Genomic DNA, 16,873 nt, shown 5'->3' with positions numbered 1-16,873 from the left:
TTCACAGAATCACAGAATGTTAGGGATTGGAAGGGACCTCGAAAGATCATCTAGTCCAAGCCCCCTGCCGGGGCAGGATTACCTAGATCATATCACACAGGAACGCGTCCAGGCGGGTTTTGAATGTCTCCAGAGAAGGAGACTCCACAACCTCTCTGGGCAGCCTGTTCCAGTGTTCGGTCACCCTCACCGTAAAGAAGTTTTTCCTCATATTTATGTGGAACCTCCTGTGTTCCAGCTTGCACCCATTGCCCCTTGTCCTGTCAAGGGATGTCACTGAGAAGAGCCTGGCTCCATCCTCATGACACTTGCCTTTTACATATTTATAAACATTAATGAGGTCACCCCTCAGTCTCCTCTTCTCTAAGCTAAAGAGACCCAGCTCCCTCAGCCTCTCCTCATAAGGGAGATGTTCCACCCCCTTAATCATCTTCGTGGCTCTGCGCTGGACTCTCTCTAGCAGTTCCCTGTCCTTCTTGAACTGAGGGGCCCAGAACTGGACACAATATTCCAGATGCGGCCTCACCAGGGCAGAGTAGAGGGGGAGGAGAACCTCTCTTGACCTGCTAACCACACCCCTTCTAATACACCCCAGGATGCCTTCTAATACACCCAGGCTGTTTCATACTGGCAGAAGTCAGTACTTATTCCCTGAACTGCACTGTCAAATAAAAAAGTAAACCCAGGAATACTGCAATTTTTATGGCACTTTTAACACTGTGGGAAATAAAACCTGACCAACTTCTAAAATTAAATACTTCATCTGCCCCTTAGAAAAGTTTATTCAAATATATGGAATTGTACTGCACACATATAGGACCTCAGGATATCTACACACCACTGACTAACCGCTATAAAATTGTATCTTAGCACACATGGCTACCAGTAAGTCCCAAAGTGAAGCCAAGAACAACTCAACATGCCAGGTATATATTCCGACATGACTGGCCCTGCTGCTCTAGAACAAACCACATTGAGAAAGCAGTGTTCCCACAGTCACCGGTCCACCTCCCTTGAACTTGGGAGTGAAAAAAGGGAAGGGGGATTTACAAGGCCAACCTCAGAAACCAGAGGGATGCCAAGGTGCAGTAACCTCCAGTTTAATGACTAGCAGTCACACACAGACTACTGGGATCTGCACTGCATTAGGACTAACAGGCTCCAGGACTCAACTTCTAGAAATAAATACACATACACACTCTCTCTTTATAAATATATATATATTTTCATAGCTATAGCCTCTTTATAAAGATATATATTTTCATAGCTGTAGCCATGTGCTTCTAATATCAGCATCAGTTTCCAAGTAACTCTCCTTTTCAAAAGAGTATTTTTTAAAAACACTGAAGAACATTGTACAGAAAAAGGCAACCGGAAAAAAAACAAAACAAAACAAAACCAAAACCCAAACCAAAATGACAGATGTAAATGGTGTGTGAAAAAATATGACAGACAAGTAAACGCAGCAAGGAAAATACCACTGATAGATGGAGGCAAGGTAAGAAGTGAGCCTGGTACCGAGCAACAAAGTGATATACACAGATTTGCTGCTAGGATTTCCAGAATTCTACGTCTAACTCTGTAAAATACAGTAGAAGAGTGTTAAATTATTCAAGTGGAAAACATAAGATACACAACATTAAACAGAACAGAAGTTTGGAATGCCTAGAATTCAACTGGCATGCAGAAATCATACTTACATTATTCTTCTGGCAAATAATTTCCTGGAAAAAAAAAAAAAAAGAAGAAAAAAAAATAATGTTGATAGCACTGAACAACTACTAGGAAAGGTATCTGATCAGTATGACTTGCTAATATTAACGTCTACAGACATATGACAGGAAAAGACTGATTGGTAGATGTTTTCTATGCCTGTCAAATCAACATAAATCAAGTACTGTCTCAGGAGAGACAAAATTACTATGGAACCCAGTAGACATATACATCTTATACATACACAGTAGCAAATACATTGTGCACATGAGTATATACACATGCACATACCCACCCCCATAAATTTTCCTAGAAGGATGCTGTCCAAAAGTTGACTATTAATACGCATCTACTCATATTTGAGACGTTAATTTGTTGCCAGCAGAAGAAACTGTGAAGAACAGTAGGAGCAGTATTCCTATGAGGTTTTAAAATATTCCAGAACTGGCTGAAATTCACATTGCTCTAATAAGTCTGATGCAAAGAATGTATCTTCACATTTTAAATGTAAAGTTTCAGAGAATAAAGAAGCCAGAGCACACACGGATAGAAAGAGCTGGTTCTCGCACTCTAATCTGGGTGGTACAGCCCAAGCGTGAACTACTTGTGGACAGTGACCTCGCTTTCAGGAAGATTTGTCAGCACATTCTGATCCCAGCAATCGATAACCCTGCCAGATTTATCAGCTACGCTACACCTCTGACACTGGGACTGCTGAGCAGCTTCACCTACACCACAGCATTAAACACAAACACAGTGTAAAACCAAGCCGCCTCGTACTTTCCGTGTTGCGTAAGTCAGGCTTCCATAAAACTGCTCTTCCTCCTGTTGAGGGGGCATGTTCCACATAGGACTGTTGCTAGCTTTCAAAGTGTGGGACATAAATACCTAGTCAACCCCACCGGCATGAGCAGGGACATCTTTCACTAGATCAGGTTGCTCAAAGCCCCATCCAGCCTGACCTCAATGTTCATATAGAGGAATATTCCACCAGCAAAAGTTTGTACTTCAGTTAAATCATGTGCTGCAGTTTTGTATTTCCTACATTTTCATAATTATTTTGAGGTTTTTTTTAATTCACCACCTTCTATACAAGATAAAACTGCACATGCACTCCTGCATTGCTTCTACTCTACCTGCTGGCTGTAACAAATACAGGAACAAACACTGCCTCAGAAGATGCCCAAGTATGCCCATAACTACTTTTTTCAGGCAGTTATTAAATACTATGGGAAGGGTCTTGCTCTCTGACAACTTTCTTGCAAACAATCAAAAGCAGAAACATAGGCCCAGCTCAAAGCTGAAAGAAACCAAAGAGAGTCTTTCAGTGGGCACTGTACTGGTGGCAAATGGGACATCTAAGTCTTCCTGCACAGAATTGGGCTTCCACCGCCGTCAGTGGGAACCCTGTACGTGACCTGTTTGCAAAGTCCAGCTCCTAAACCAGTAAAAAGTTCTCCCAAGTGCCGAAGGAAGCCTGGTGCCTCACACCAAGTGATTTTCAGTGGGAGTTGGGCATTTGGCTCCTTACATAGTACAATGAAATTCTGCTCTGCTTATACTGTAGATCACTGTATGTGCATAATTGAATTAAATCCACAGATAGGTCTTTTGTCATTAGCAGTTTTATTTTTAGGGCTTTCATCTGTATACTCTTTCTGTTGCAAAAGGAAAGGAAATTGGATTGCAACTGGTCCAGTTGGCCAAGAAAATTTGGAGGGAAGAACAGGGGGAAGAAACTGGGTTACTCAAAGTATGTCCCTCCCAATAGAGGGCCAAGCTGCAAATAATGGGACAGAATCAAAAACAAATATCCTGCACTACACAGAAGCAGTGGAAGCAAATCCTTAATGAGACGCAGCAGTGCCCAGATTTGCAGTCTGACTCACCAAGCTGATTACTAAAATGTTTCCTCTCAGCAATGCCTAGAATGGAAGTGCAATAGCATAAACCACCTCCTGATCACAGCCAATGAACCTGAGGGAGGGCACGTAATTGAAAAGACTGCCATCCAAGTTGTCTGCCCTCCCTCACCCCCATGTAAGTTACTAAACCTTCAGTAGAGTTAGGAGGAGGAAGCAAGTATCAGCTCCTTGGCTGACACAATTCACAGCCCCATAGATTATCTTAAACCACCATCTTGCCTTAAACTAACCTACCGTACTGTGAACTGTGGGCCTGAGAACCAGGCACAAGTTTTGTTTTTCCTAACTCTGCTACGCTGCTGGTAATCTCCAGCACAGCAATCCTGCAGGTACCTGATGTAAACAGCTGTAACTCAGCAAGACCACACCAGAGACCATCTGGGGCCTCATCAGGTTTGACCAGAAAACTGTTACTTTACACAGGAGCTACAACTTGAGAATTCTTTTGCCACCCCCTGCACACTACCATTCTCACCTGATTGTTATTACTGTAACAATTTACCCCAAACACCAGTAATTTACCCCAAATACCAGTAAAAAAAAAAACAACACTGAGCAACAAAACCATGTATTTCATTTCTCATCTGGTATTTGTTCAACTTCTGTTTCTGTGAAGAGACATTTAACACCTAGGTATTTAACCCACTGTGATAGAAGTCATCTGTCTTTCTCTTGGGAAAACTAAACTCAGATTTTCAGCATTTCACTGTGGCCACGTTTTCCAGGCCTGAGAATATTTCTGCAGTTCTTTTGTGAACCACAAGTCATATCTGTATTTCCTCTGGAAACACACAACACATTTCAAGAGTTGGACCAACTGTGACTTCCTCCCCAACACACCCCATTTCTCCATTCAGAGGTACCTTCAGTGACTGCAGAGACTCCGCATTTGTGTCACAGTAGAGGATAATGTTGTTAGCCATGCTGAAGCTCTCCCTGACTCCCAGGTGGTAGAACAGGGAAGGCTGACGGAAGGCGTCACTCATCTCTACGACAGCGATATCTGCAGAAAGAAATCAAAAATTCATTGTCAATGCCACACATTTCTGACAGCCAAATACTTGTAGGCCATGTCTCTTCACAAAATTTGCTTTGATAAGAAGATCCGATTTTAAGTAGGAAATAAGAGTTCTAGAGGGATTTCCCCATTTTAGCTGTTATGTCTGAATTTTGAATATATTCAGCAGGATGTGGTTTAATTCTTTTTCTCTTTTCTTTCTTCCTTTCTCCCCCCCGCTTTTTTTTTTTTTTTTTTCCTTTAAATGAGATCTTTATTTCGTCAGGTAAAAAGGGATAAAACGTCACTAATCAAGAAAAGGCAAAAAGTTCATTTGGTGCCTTGGACGATAAAATCTGTTTGGTTATTTGATGACCTTATGGAAAAAAAGAAAACAATTACATTTGATGTGTATTTTCACCCCCTGTGCAAGTTGCAATAAAAATTCATGCAATACATGTACAACATCGCAGAACATACTATATAGATTCTGTATTAGAACTTGGGAAGAAAGCAGCTGTAAACTGGAAGAAAGCAAAAGTAAAGTTCCAATGTAAACTACCATTGAGATCTATTTTGATTCATAGAGAAGGACTAGAGAGAGAAGGACAAGGTACAGCAGAAGAGAAGGAAAGAGGGAGTCAATATGTAAAGCCATAGAAACCCCCATATAAGTAAGACCTTTATTGTGTGGAAAATTCCGTTCATAATAAATTTTACCTGCATGAATAAAATTAAGCACATGCACAAATGCTAACAGAACAAGGAACGTAGTCCCCAATTTCCCTTAAAATGTGTTTTTCACTTGCCCAGATTCACACCAATGTAAAAGTAAAACAAGAGGCAATTACAAAGTGTCAGCAGAAATAGTTATGGCTTCTATTATAACAGGCAGCAGATTTCCACTGCAAAGGGCTTGCAGGATCAAGAGAGCAAAACAAGAATAATGACTCATGTCCACCTCTCCCGCAAACACACTTGTGTCTCTTCACCCAATTCAGTTTTTTCTTTTCTTTCAGAAAAAGAATCATCATAGAAATGTAGTTCTGTGAAGAGCAGAACAACAAAAAAAGCAGCCTGCTTTCCAGTGTCACAGCATGGTAAGGGTTGGAAGGGACCCCTGGAGATCATCTAGTCCAACCCCCTGCCAAAGCAGGTTCACCTAGAGCACGTTGCACAGAGTCGCATCCAGGCTGGTTTGAATATCTCCAGAGGAGACTCCACAACCTCCCTGGGCAGCCCGCTCCAGTGCTCTGTCACCCTCAAAGTAAAGAAGTTCTTTCTCATATTTAGATGGAACTTCCCATGTTTCAGTTTGTGCCCATTGCCCCTTGTCCTGTCGCTGGTCACCACTGAGAAGAATCTGGCCCCATCCTCTTGACACCCACCCTTAAGGTATTTGCAAGTATTGATAAGATCCCCTCTCTCAGTCTTCTCTTCTCCAGACTAAACAGACCCAGCTCCCTCAGCCTCTCCTCAGAAGAGAGATGCTCCAGTCCTCTGATCATCTTTGTAGCCCTTCGCTTGGACTCTCTCCAGTAGCTCCTTATCTTTCTTGAACTGGAGGGCCGAGAACTGCACACAGCACTCCAGGTGTGGCCTCACTAGCACAGTGTAGAGGGGGAGGATAACTTCCCTTGACTTGCTGGCCACACTCTTCCTAATGCACCCCAGGATACCATTGGCCTTCTTAGCCACAAGCCATTGGCTGGCTCATGGTGAACTTGTCCACCAGAACTCCCACGTCCTTCTCCGCAGAGCTGCTTTCCAGTAGGTCAACCTCCAACCTGCACTGGTGCATGGGGTTATTCCTCCCTAGGTGCAGGACCCTACACTTGCCTTTGTTGAATTTCATTAGGTTCCTCTCCACCGAACTCTCTAGCCTGTCGAGGTCTCGCTGAATGGCAGCACAGCCTTCTGGTGTAATGGTCTCTCCTCCTTTTGTGTCATCAGCAAACTTGCTGAGAGTATGCTCCTCCCTTCATCTAGGTCATTGATGAAGAAGTTGAACAAGGCTGGACCCGGTACTGACCCCTGGGGAACACCACTAGCCACAGGCCTCCAACTAGACTCAGCACCACTGACAACAACCCTCTGAGCTCTGCAATTCAGCCAGTTCTCAATCCACTTCACTGTCCACTCATCTAATGCACACTTCCCAAGCTTTCCTATGAGGACATTATGGGAGACAGTGTCAAAAGGCTTGCTGAAGTCAAGGTAGACAACACCCACCACCCACTGCTCTCCCCTCATTTACCCAGCGAGTCATGCCATCATAGAAGGCCATCAGATTGGTCAAGCATGATTTCCCCTTGGTGAATCCATGTTGACTACTCCTGATAACCTTCTTTTCCTCCACATGCTTAGAGGTGGCATCCAGAATGAGCTGTTCCATCACCTTTCCAGGGATGGGTGTGAGGCTGACTGGCTTATCTCTTGTTAGTTTGTCTACTCTAATTGATCTAATAAGAGATTCTACCTCCAACCACAACTTCCACCTTGCCTATTTCCTTAGATCATCAAAACTGTAATGAAGATATTCAAGAAAAGATAAGCCTTGCAGCCATACTCTCAACTGGGAAGGCAGCAAGGCTGTCTCCAACTTGTTGAAAAACAACATCTTTGAGACATCTACTCTTCAGTCATACTTTACTATAACTGGCCTACGGGCTTAGAAATCATTAGAAAGCTGAAGAAAGGATAGATAACACATGGAGGATGAACAGACAACGTTTGCCTATACAAGCTTAGGCTCTTCACAAAACAAGATTAAAAGAAGGGAGACTAACATGGTATAAAAAAATGGAAATTTTTTTCCCCTCAAAAATCAAACCTTAAATTATATTTTCTAAAAGTTTCATAATTTGTGTTCTAGGAATCTCCCTCTGTCCAATTTCAAATAAACATTTGCAGTGTGGATTCCACCAAATACATTTTATTGAAGCAAAAAAAGGCCATACACAGCTGACTTTAATTTTAGGAAACTGAGACATCACAAAAGCCAAACAAGAATGACAACATTGCTACTATACTTTGTTTGGGCGACATTAGGGCTTGTTTGTTTATTTTCTCTAGGAAGCTGCCATAATACAAGCTCTATTTTTAACTACTCTTATTCATATAAAAGTCTAATCTTGAGCAACTGTAGGTCTCTGGTACATTTCTGTTACAGCGAGCAGGAGGAAAATTTGCGCAACTTGCCACGACTTAATTCTCAAATCTTGCAAGATAACATGCTTTCACTACAGTTGCAAAACTAAGATTAGAAAAGAAATATTACTTAAAAAGGAAAAATAAATTGATAAGAGCGTGATCAAAACCAGAATACAGAAAATACTTGAGAAATCCTACATTAAAACAACAAGTTCCCAGGAGCATGAAGGAGGAAAGAATAACCCTTTAAAAAAATAAAATAAAATACATATATGCTTGTGTGTGTGTGCATATTACCATCAAGATCAGCTGACCAAATCCATTTAACATAATTGCTAGAACAGATCTGACTCAGGGCCACACTGTAAGAAATGTTCTTGGGTCCTGTCCTATCCCTATCACAGCAATACAAAAAAAAAAACAAAAAAAACCAAAAAACAAAAGCCTGGAGTTACTTCAACAGAGGAGGGAAGGATCACATGAATAAGGAAATGTTTGTAAGAAAAATTACACTAAAATACTGGTATAAACTCTGTTGTGGTACTTATATTTCTCATGTAACTAAAGGGGATCTCTTTCCTTTACATTTTAAGACTTCTGTGAAATTCACGTCTTCTGAATAATCTCATTTCATAAAGTAGTATCCTCCTTAGGATAGATTCAACTTCCGTGAAATTTTCCTTCTTGGTCCAGCAGTTATATATTTTAAGATGAAGTTGTCATTCATGACAAAGATCAGATTTCTAAAGCCCAAGCTAGCATCACAGTTTCCAAAGGGAACAGCCCAATTCTTACCTCCAGTTCCAACAAGTCACAAAAAAGTATGTGTACTTTTGGGACCAGGTGTCTATCCAATAAAAAAACCCTATACCCTAATCCAACGCTTCTGACAGACCCATTTCTGACTGTCTTCTTTCACAACATCAGGAGAGAAACTCCTCTGACCAAAGGAGGGATTGGTGTATGGAGCACTGGTCAGAAGTTCAGATGTCAAATACAAAGCAGCAAATGGAAGCTCATTAAAAAAAAGGGTAGTGGTAATGATTCCTATAAAGTACCTGAATTGTACTGTCAACTGCACCATAAAGCAGCTAAATACTATACTCCATTACATGAAGTATGATTAGAAGTTTAGCAAAACTGAGCAAGACTGATGGTTTTCAAGACAAGTCCAACTCAAGTAAACACACATTAAAATTCTCACTAGTTCAGAAGAGCCAGGATTTAGCTGTATTGGTCACGAATACATAAACTGCCAGAATCCCATTTATCAGGCTCTCACTCTCATTTCCTCCAGATGAAATTAATCTAACAGCCTGCTGCAATGAAAGATATGTTCTCCATTCACTAGAAAATTCAATTTCACCAGTGGCAAAATGGTATTTCAATTAAGGTAGAAGAATTATCTCTGCAGTCACACTGGAATAAACCCCACTTATCAAAGTATTTGCAATTCCAGTTTCAAGGCAAGTAAAATAATAATTGACCAAGCACAGGAATGAGAGTAGAGCCCTCTCAACACTTAAGCCCACAGGATGAAGCACTCTGAAGACCAGGGACTGACAATTCACTGCAAATGCTCTTGCACATCTTCTATGTTGCAGCAAAGAAAGTCTGTTCAGGCTCCAGCAGGTGGGTGTGGAAGTACACTGTGCAAAACAGAGGAGCAAGAGACAGGGAAGTGGGATAACCCGATTCTTCCAACACCACAGGTTGCGGGAAAGAATAAATTTTATCCCTTACTTTGGTTTTGGGCGTAAGATTGAATGTCGCTTTCTCTACTTCATGAAATTGGACCTGGTTACAGATCACTGATACCATTTAAAGAAAATGGGGATAGCATGGTCTTTGTCTTTGCTGGTCATCTTTGACATTATGGCTAAAAAGTCTTACAATAAATTTTACAGTAAATTATTGTGTCTTGCTAGATTACGAACAATAAAGTAAGTCTAGCCATTACCGTCCTCCCATCTCCTTAAACAACTGGCAAGCCTACACAGATGAGCTGAAGCATAACATAAGCATGAGACCAGAGCTTAGCTCTGGCCCAGGTAGCAGAAGCGGCGTAAATGCAGCAGCAGGCAGTTCAGTAAGCTCTTGGTGTCCATTTCCTAAACCACCCCAAGCTCCACCTGCCTGCTGACAGCCACCAAGCCGCCTGTAATGAAGATGCCTACCTACCGATTAGCTTGGATAACCACACACCGAGCTGCAGACATAGCAACAATCACAGAGCAGTCACACTCTATGTTAGTAGGCTAACATCTGTACCAACAGGAGCTCGAAACACACCACCACCACATTCAAGAGAACAAAATACCACTACACTGGAATCAGCTTATTATCCTGAGAAACAAGATAATAAGCTCCCTGTCTCCAGGGGGGCCCTGGAGACAGAGGATAAAAAGAAGGCGGAGTTACTGAATGCCTTCTTTGCCTCTGTCTATACTGCTGGAGGCTGTCCTGAGGAGCCCCGGACCCCTGAGGCCCCAGAAGAAGTCAGGATAGAGGAGGAATCTGTCTTGGTAGATGAGGGCTGGGTCAGGGACCAATTAAGCAATCTGGACGTCCATAAATCCATGGGCCCCTGATGGGATGCACCCGCGGGTTCTGAGGGAGCTGGCGGAAGTCATTGCTAGGCCACTCTCCATCATCTTTGCTAAGTCGTGGGCAACGGGAGAGGTGCCTGAGGACTGGAGGAAAGCGAATGTCACTCCAGTCTTCAAAAAGGGCAAGAAGGAGGAGCCGGGTAACTATAGACCGGTCAGCCTCACCTCCATCCCTGGAAAGGTGATGGAACAACTTGTTCTTGGTGCTGTCTCTAGGCACATCAAGGATAGGGGGATCATTAGGGGCACTCAGCATGGCTTCACCAAGGGGAAGTCATGCTTAACCAACTTGATAGCCTTTTATGAGGACGTAACCCGGTGGATAGATGATGGTAAAGCTGTGGATGTGGTCTATCTCGATTTCAGTAAAGCGTTTGACACGGTCTCCCACAGCATCCTTGCAGCTAAACTGAGGAAGTGTGGTCTGGATGATCGGGTAGTGAGGTGGATTGTGAACTGGCTGAAGGAAAGAAGCCAGAGAGTGGTGGTCAATGGGACAGAGTCCAGATGGAGGCCTGTGTCTAGCGGAGTCCCTCAAGGGTCGGTACTGGGACCAGTTCTATTCAATATATTCATTAATGACTTGGATGAGGGAATAGAGTGCACTGTCAGCAAGTTCGCTGATGACACAAAACTGGGAGGAGTGGCTGATGCGCCGGAAGGCTGCGCAGCCATTCAGAGAGACCTGGACAGGCTGGAGAGTTGGGCAGGGAGAAATTTAATGAAATAGAACAAGGGCAAGTGTAGAGTCCTGCATCTGGGCACAAACAACCCCATGTACCAGTACAAGTTGGGGACAGACCTGTTGGAGAGCAGCGTAGGGGAAAGGGACCTGGGGATCCTAGTGGACAACAGGATGACCATGAGCCAGCAATGTGCCCTTGTGGCCAAGAAGGCCAATGGCATCCTGGGGTGTATTAGAAGGGGTGTGGTCAGCAGGTCGAGAGAGGTTCTCCTCCCCCTCTACTCTGCCCTGGTGAGGCCGCATCTGGAATATTGTGTCCAGTTCTGGGCCCCTCAGTTCAAGAAGGACAGGGAACTGCTAGAGAGAGTCCAGCGCAGAGCCACAAAGATGATTAAGGGAGTGGAACATCTCCCTTATGAGGAGAGGCTGAGGGAGCTGGGTCTCTTTAGCTTAGAGAAGAGGAGACTGAGGGGTGACCTCATTAATGCTTATAAATATGTAAAGGGCAAGTGTCATGAGGATGGAGCCAGGCTCTTCTCAGTGACATCCCTTGACAGGACAAGGGGCAATGGGTGCAAGCTGGAACACAGGAGGTTCCACATAAATATGAGGAAAAACTTCTTTACGGTGAGGGTGACCGAACACTGGAACAGGCTGTCCAGAGAGGTTGTGGAGTCTCCTTCTCTGGAGACATTCAAAACCCGCCTGGACGCGTTCCTGTGTGATATGGTCTAGGTAATCCTGCCCCGGCAGGGGGCTTGGACTAGATGATCTTTCGAGGTCCCTTCCAATCCCTAACATTCTGTGATTCTGTGAGATTCAGGTGACAGAACTGGAGGCAGTTGGCTTGACCCTTCTTGCCTGAGAAGCAGTGGGAAAGGACACATCTCTGAAGCTTGGCATATATTACAGCTGTGTTACCAACAATTCTTACCTGCAGTGTAAATCCACGTAGCTCTTTTTAAGACACCTGTGCAAAGACTGAGAACTTCACATATAAAATCTCTGCTAATTAACCTTTCTTAAGAAATGGTAAAAACTTAAGATTATACACAATAACATGGTCAAGAAGGGTAAGTGTCCATTAGTGGATATCAAGCCCTTTGCTCTTGGCTAATACCAATGCCTTTAGTCACCAAGAAGCCGATAAATGAAGTGCAGTGGTCAAAGTTCCTCTCCTACTCATTGTTTAAAATATAACAGAGCAAAGAAGAATGTTTAAACAAATGCTCTGAGATATCATAGACATACACCCTACTTTTTGATACTACCTGCTTACTACAGTGCTGCCAGGAAAAATAACGAATACAAACAGAGCGGCTATAAAACTAATGAACGTTTATGTTCGCTATTATCTTCTAATTAATTGGTATTAAACACATGGCCACTGCCTTACCTTCATTGTCCCACAATTAATCAGGGCAAAAGGAAAGCTGATAACGGCAACTTCTGAGACAGACCAATATTTAGGGTTCTTTTCCACAGGAAGAAAAGGGCTTGTGACAAATTTTACTTCATTTCAGTGCAAGTCTGAACACTAAGCGTTTTTCACGCTGCAATAGTAGCTCTCCATTCAGCATTATAACAGTGGTTTTGACAAGCCATGATGACATTTACTATTGAGTAAGCTTCCAGAAGCAAGTAAACAACATCCTTATCTGCTTCAAGTTCTTCATAGTTCTCTATGCTTGGCATGGATACCTTCCTCTTTACCCAGACACTGCCTGCATGAGGTAGGAAACCTGCTCTGGAAATCCCAGCACCACGTCAGTGCAGTTTGGTATTTCTGGTTCAACCATGCAAACCACAGTATCACTGACTTGACAGGAAATGTCTGATGCCAGTGGTGCTGACAAGAGCATCTCATGCGTCTCCAAGACCGGAAACAATTGATGGGAGCCACTGGGGTGAGAACACCTAAACGCAGGGGAATGGCTGACCTCCCAGGAAACCCATCCAGCTGAGCTAGTCTGTTGGGAGAGGCTTTATAAGGGTGCCTGAGGCTTGGACATGGGGAAGGAAAAGCAGGTAATGACTGTACAGGTGAGTTAAATATGCCATATATTAAAGGAAAGGTATGATATTTGTAGAAGCTCCAACTGATGTGCAAAGTATGCGCAAGGGCACTAAGACAGAGACAAGCGATGGACATGTGCTAGTTCTAATTAGCATAAAGCATTATGGTTCAGGATCCTTACAATAATCCTGGCTCAAGTAGTGTCATTTTTATGAAATGGAAGCAGAGATCTTGCATCACTCAAGCACGAACTAGAGCCAGTCCTACCATCTACTCACAGGGGAATTTCTGAGCACACATTCCCAGCGGACGCTACGGAAACCCAGCAGTCTGATGGGTGTTCCTTTCTGGATGCTGTGTAGCACAAATTAGAGATAGAAATAACTACGGCACCTAATACTTATCCAAAAACCAAAAAGCTACCTTCCAATACAACAGTACCATGTTGCCCTCAGCCCACTGCTCCCTGAACAGTTAAACTGAGTTGAACTTCTCTGGTATTTAAAAGTGAGCTTCTAAATCTAGACTCACAAGCAAAAGGTATTACTTCATTTCAGATAAGCTTTTCTAACCGCTAGCTGTCACTGTTAGGGGTGGTCCTGACACCGTCCTGTCCTGTCCCCCCCTCCCCCCGTGTTTGTATCAGATCTAGCGTGGTTAATACCCAATGAGACAACCGAGTAAGTCTATCTGTTGGCTTGGAGGGGTGGGATGAGTGCACAGGATCAGTTGCCTCCTGGATCAGTTAGATGATCTCACTTTCCATCTACACAATCACTAGGTTCTATACAAAGAAGGCACCAGACACCGCGATATCTGCAGGGGTGCAACAGAATGCCTCCCTACTTCTGCTCAAAATTGAGAGTCACGTATTGTTCCAGTGGGTAAGGAAACTTTATCCTCTATACAGACATGGATGTAACATCCACTTGTTCAGGAACCCTAGATACACCATCATCAGAGAAGGAAGAGTTCTTTCAGGCATAATACAGAAAATAAACAAACACACACACAGACACACCCCAATCCACTTCATTACAGATAGAAATTAAGCATCTATAACCATACTGACAGACTCTGTATGTGACTCAATTTATATCTCTGGGAATCCGCTCAGTAACAAAAATAAATTAGCTAATCATTTAAAAAGCAACAATTCCACTTTTTAAAACATTGACAGTTTCTGATTTCTTGATAGATATGGTAAGAAACAAGTACTTAAACTAAAGGATGAGAGTGTGGCACAAGAGCAAATATAAGCTGCCCCTGTCTAAATTTAAACCAGAAATCACAAGAAAGTTCATAACCCACAAATCATGTTCCGGGGCACATCCCCAAATGTTTAACCGATTGGTGGTGGTTGCTCTGCTGTCAGACAGGAGCATTGCAAAACTTGCACTCCCTCCCACAATGCATCAAAATGCTTCTTAGAAAAAGCCTGTGTGATTCAGTTCCTGTCAACTTCTGTAGCTAATCAGCTCAGATTATTCTCATAAAAGCAAGTGCAAGACTTCACCAAGCAGATCCATCCAGGCAAGGAGGAGGGAAAACACAACTGATCCCACAGTATTCTAGACTGAGAGCCTCCGAGTAAAACCCCGGCTTTGTTGACTGCCCTACACTTCAAGGATGCGAAGGGAAAGGAACCTCTTCCTTCTGTAATCCAAGGCTGATGGGAGCAAAGCACAGAGTACATTCCGAAATAAAACAGCAGAAGCTGGCAACTAACTGTTAACACATATAGATACTAGAAAAGGAATGAGAGGAGGGGAAAAATGTAGGTGACAAACATAAAAGGGGAGTGCATAGGAATTAACATAGCAAACTACATTGCAAAATCTAAACAACTATCAATGATCCGAAGAGAACTGGAACAACATAGAAAGGCTTTCTGCTGAAGAAAAAAAATGAAAAAGAAGAAAGCTTGAGATTCAAAAAATCCACTCTTTCTTGGCCCAAGACAAAGGACTGATGTTACCACATGATTCCAACCCCCAACAAGTGAAAAATACCCACTCTCAGCTTGATGCATGTGGGAGGAACTCAGAATTAGGCAAGAATAAAAGATGACAAGCAAACAAAGAGCCATTTATTTAAAAACAACCTCAATACATTCAGGCTCACTGCATCTGTATCAATCCCAGTGAAGCAGGCTCCCTAGTGCCAAAACCACCAAATACTAAGTATTATCTCAGCTTCAAACTTTGCATCAGAAAAAATACTCAGACCTCAGAGGTAACTAATGAGGCTCAGCTGCAGGCTTGAGCACACTGGAGGGCTAGTAAGTGTTAGAACCTGGTTTTAGGTGTTTAAAAACCTGTAGGTGTTTTTAAACAATCTACAAACACAACAGCAGAAAAAGTCCAGGAAAACAAGGCAAGCTGTAGCAACTCAGTACTTCCACATTTAGAAGTTTTGTCCAGAGGATCTACATCACTGCAATTTCTTTTTTTTTTTTTTTTTTTCCCAATCAAGACCAAGCACTCCTTTGGCCTGGACAGGATCGTAAACAGACAAAAAAACCCCCAAACAAACAAATAAATAAGAGATGTGATTGCATCTGTGTGATTATTTTAGTTTATGTTTTCAAGTTACATGCTTTTAAGACATCAGATGAAGGAGTGGTTATTCAGTCTCTGGAGAAGTGACTGAGACTACCCAAGAAGAAAGTACTTGTGGGACCACAGGTATGCCAACAGAAGAACTCAGAGAAGAGTCCTACAAAAAGCAAACAACCAGGCCTCAGAGGTGATGGAAAGATTTCCTGAAGTCTAAAGGAACTGTAGAGAGTTTGCTACAACTTCAAAGGTAAAGAGTTCATTAAAACCAAGGCAGGAAACAACAATCCACCTCAAGGACAGGATGGGCAGGAGGAAAGTTGATCAAAAGTTCTTTTTATTTCTGTTTATTCTCTTCTGTTTATTTCTGCCTTAGTGACCTGAAGTTTTCTCCACCTGAGACGTATTCTAATTTTTATTCTAATAAAATCTGACTATTTTCATTTATAACATGGTTACATATTTGGCTTCTTTGAGCAGCTCACTGTGACAAGAATGTCTACGCAGATCCACCTCCAAGCTTCAAAAACCAGCTCTGGGTTTCATCGCAGCAGTTAGAGGGATAAGATCAAAGCTCTGTTTAGCTCAGTATCTCCTCTCTGCCAGAAGCCAGCAGTCAATGTTGCAGAGATTGTAAGAATGGAGCAAATAAAGACTGACATTTCTCAGTCAGCAATCCAGAGACATTTTCAGAAAACTCTTGAGCTAACTAGAGAGCACTTAATACTGCGTGAATACTTAGAGCTGCTTTTCTTCCTATATGTTACTTTGCATTCACTACCGTTGAACTTCAGCCGTCCTTTACCTGCCCACATGCCTGGTACCATAAGACTTTCTGCAATTCTTTATAGTTTTGACTAGCCTATACATCAGCAAACATTGCCATCATGCTGTTCACCAGCGGCAAGTTTCCAGATCAGCCATGAATCTTCTGAAAAACCCAACTGAAAAAGAAAGTACAGAGCAATCCTTTCATCAGCACATTTTTCTACTGGCAACCTTGCTTCATTGCAAAACTGATCTTCTGTTCCATTCCTTTAAGAATCCATTCATCTGAAGGGAGTAAAGATGTCATCTCCAGTCATTTTGTCTCTTAAAAGAGTCTTCTGTAAGGTATCCCGTCAAAAGCTTTTTGACATCTCAATATATACTGTCTTAAATGGATCACCCTTAAGTACAGGTTTAAAAAAAAAAAAGTGTGATTTCCCTCTACAAA

The 16,873-nt window shown here is 42.6% G+C and overlaps 1 protein-coding gene across 1 annotated transcript in view; it reads right to left on the bottom strand.

The window, feature by feature from the left end:
* MAP3K5 (mitogen-activated protein kinase kinase kinase 5) overlaps positions 1-16,873 on the bottom strand; it is a 119,854-nt gene that overhangs the window by 80,421 nt on the left and 22,560 nt on the right. Inside the window, exons 2-3 of the mRNA XM_068398082.1 lie at positions 4,502-4,641; positions 1,701-1,724 (exon numbers count right to left, since the gene is read on the bottom strand). Of these exons, the coding sequence (XP_068254183.1) occupies positions 1,701-1,724; positions 4,502-4,641 (164 nt within the window). The remainder of the gene's footprint in view (positions 1-1,700; positions 1,725-4,501; positions 4,642-16,873) is intronic.

The sequence above is a fragment of the Nyctibius grandis genome, chromosome 1 (genome assembly GCF_013368605.1).
Source record: "Nyctibius grandis isolate bNycGra1 chromosome 1, bNycGra1.pri, whole genome shotgun sequence".
Taxonomy (NCBI): Eukaryota; Metazoa; Chordata; class Aves; order Nyctibiiformes; family Nyctibiidae; genus Nyctibius; species Nyctibius grandis.
Note: the sequence above shows the minus strand (reverse complement) of the source record. Positions and strands in the feature narration are given on the sequence as shown.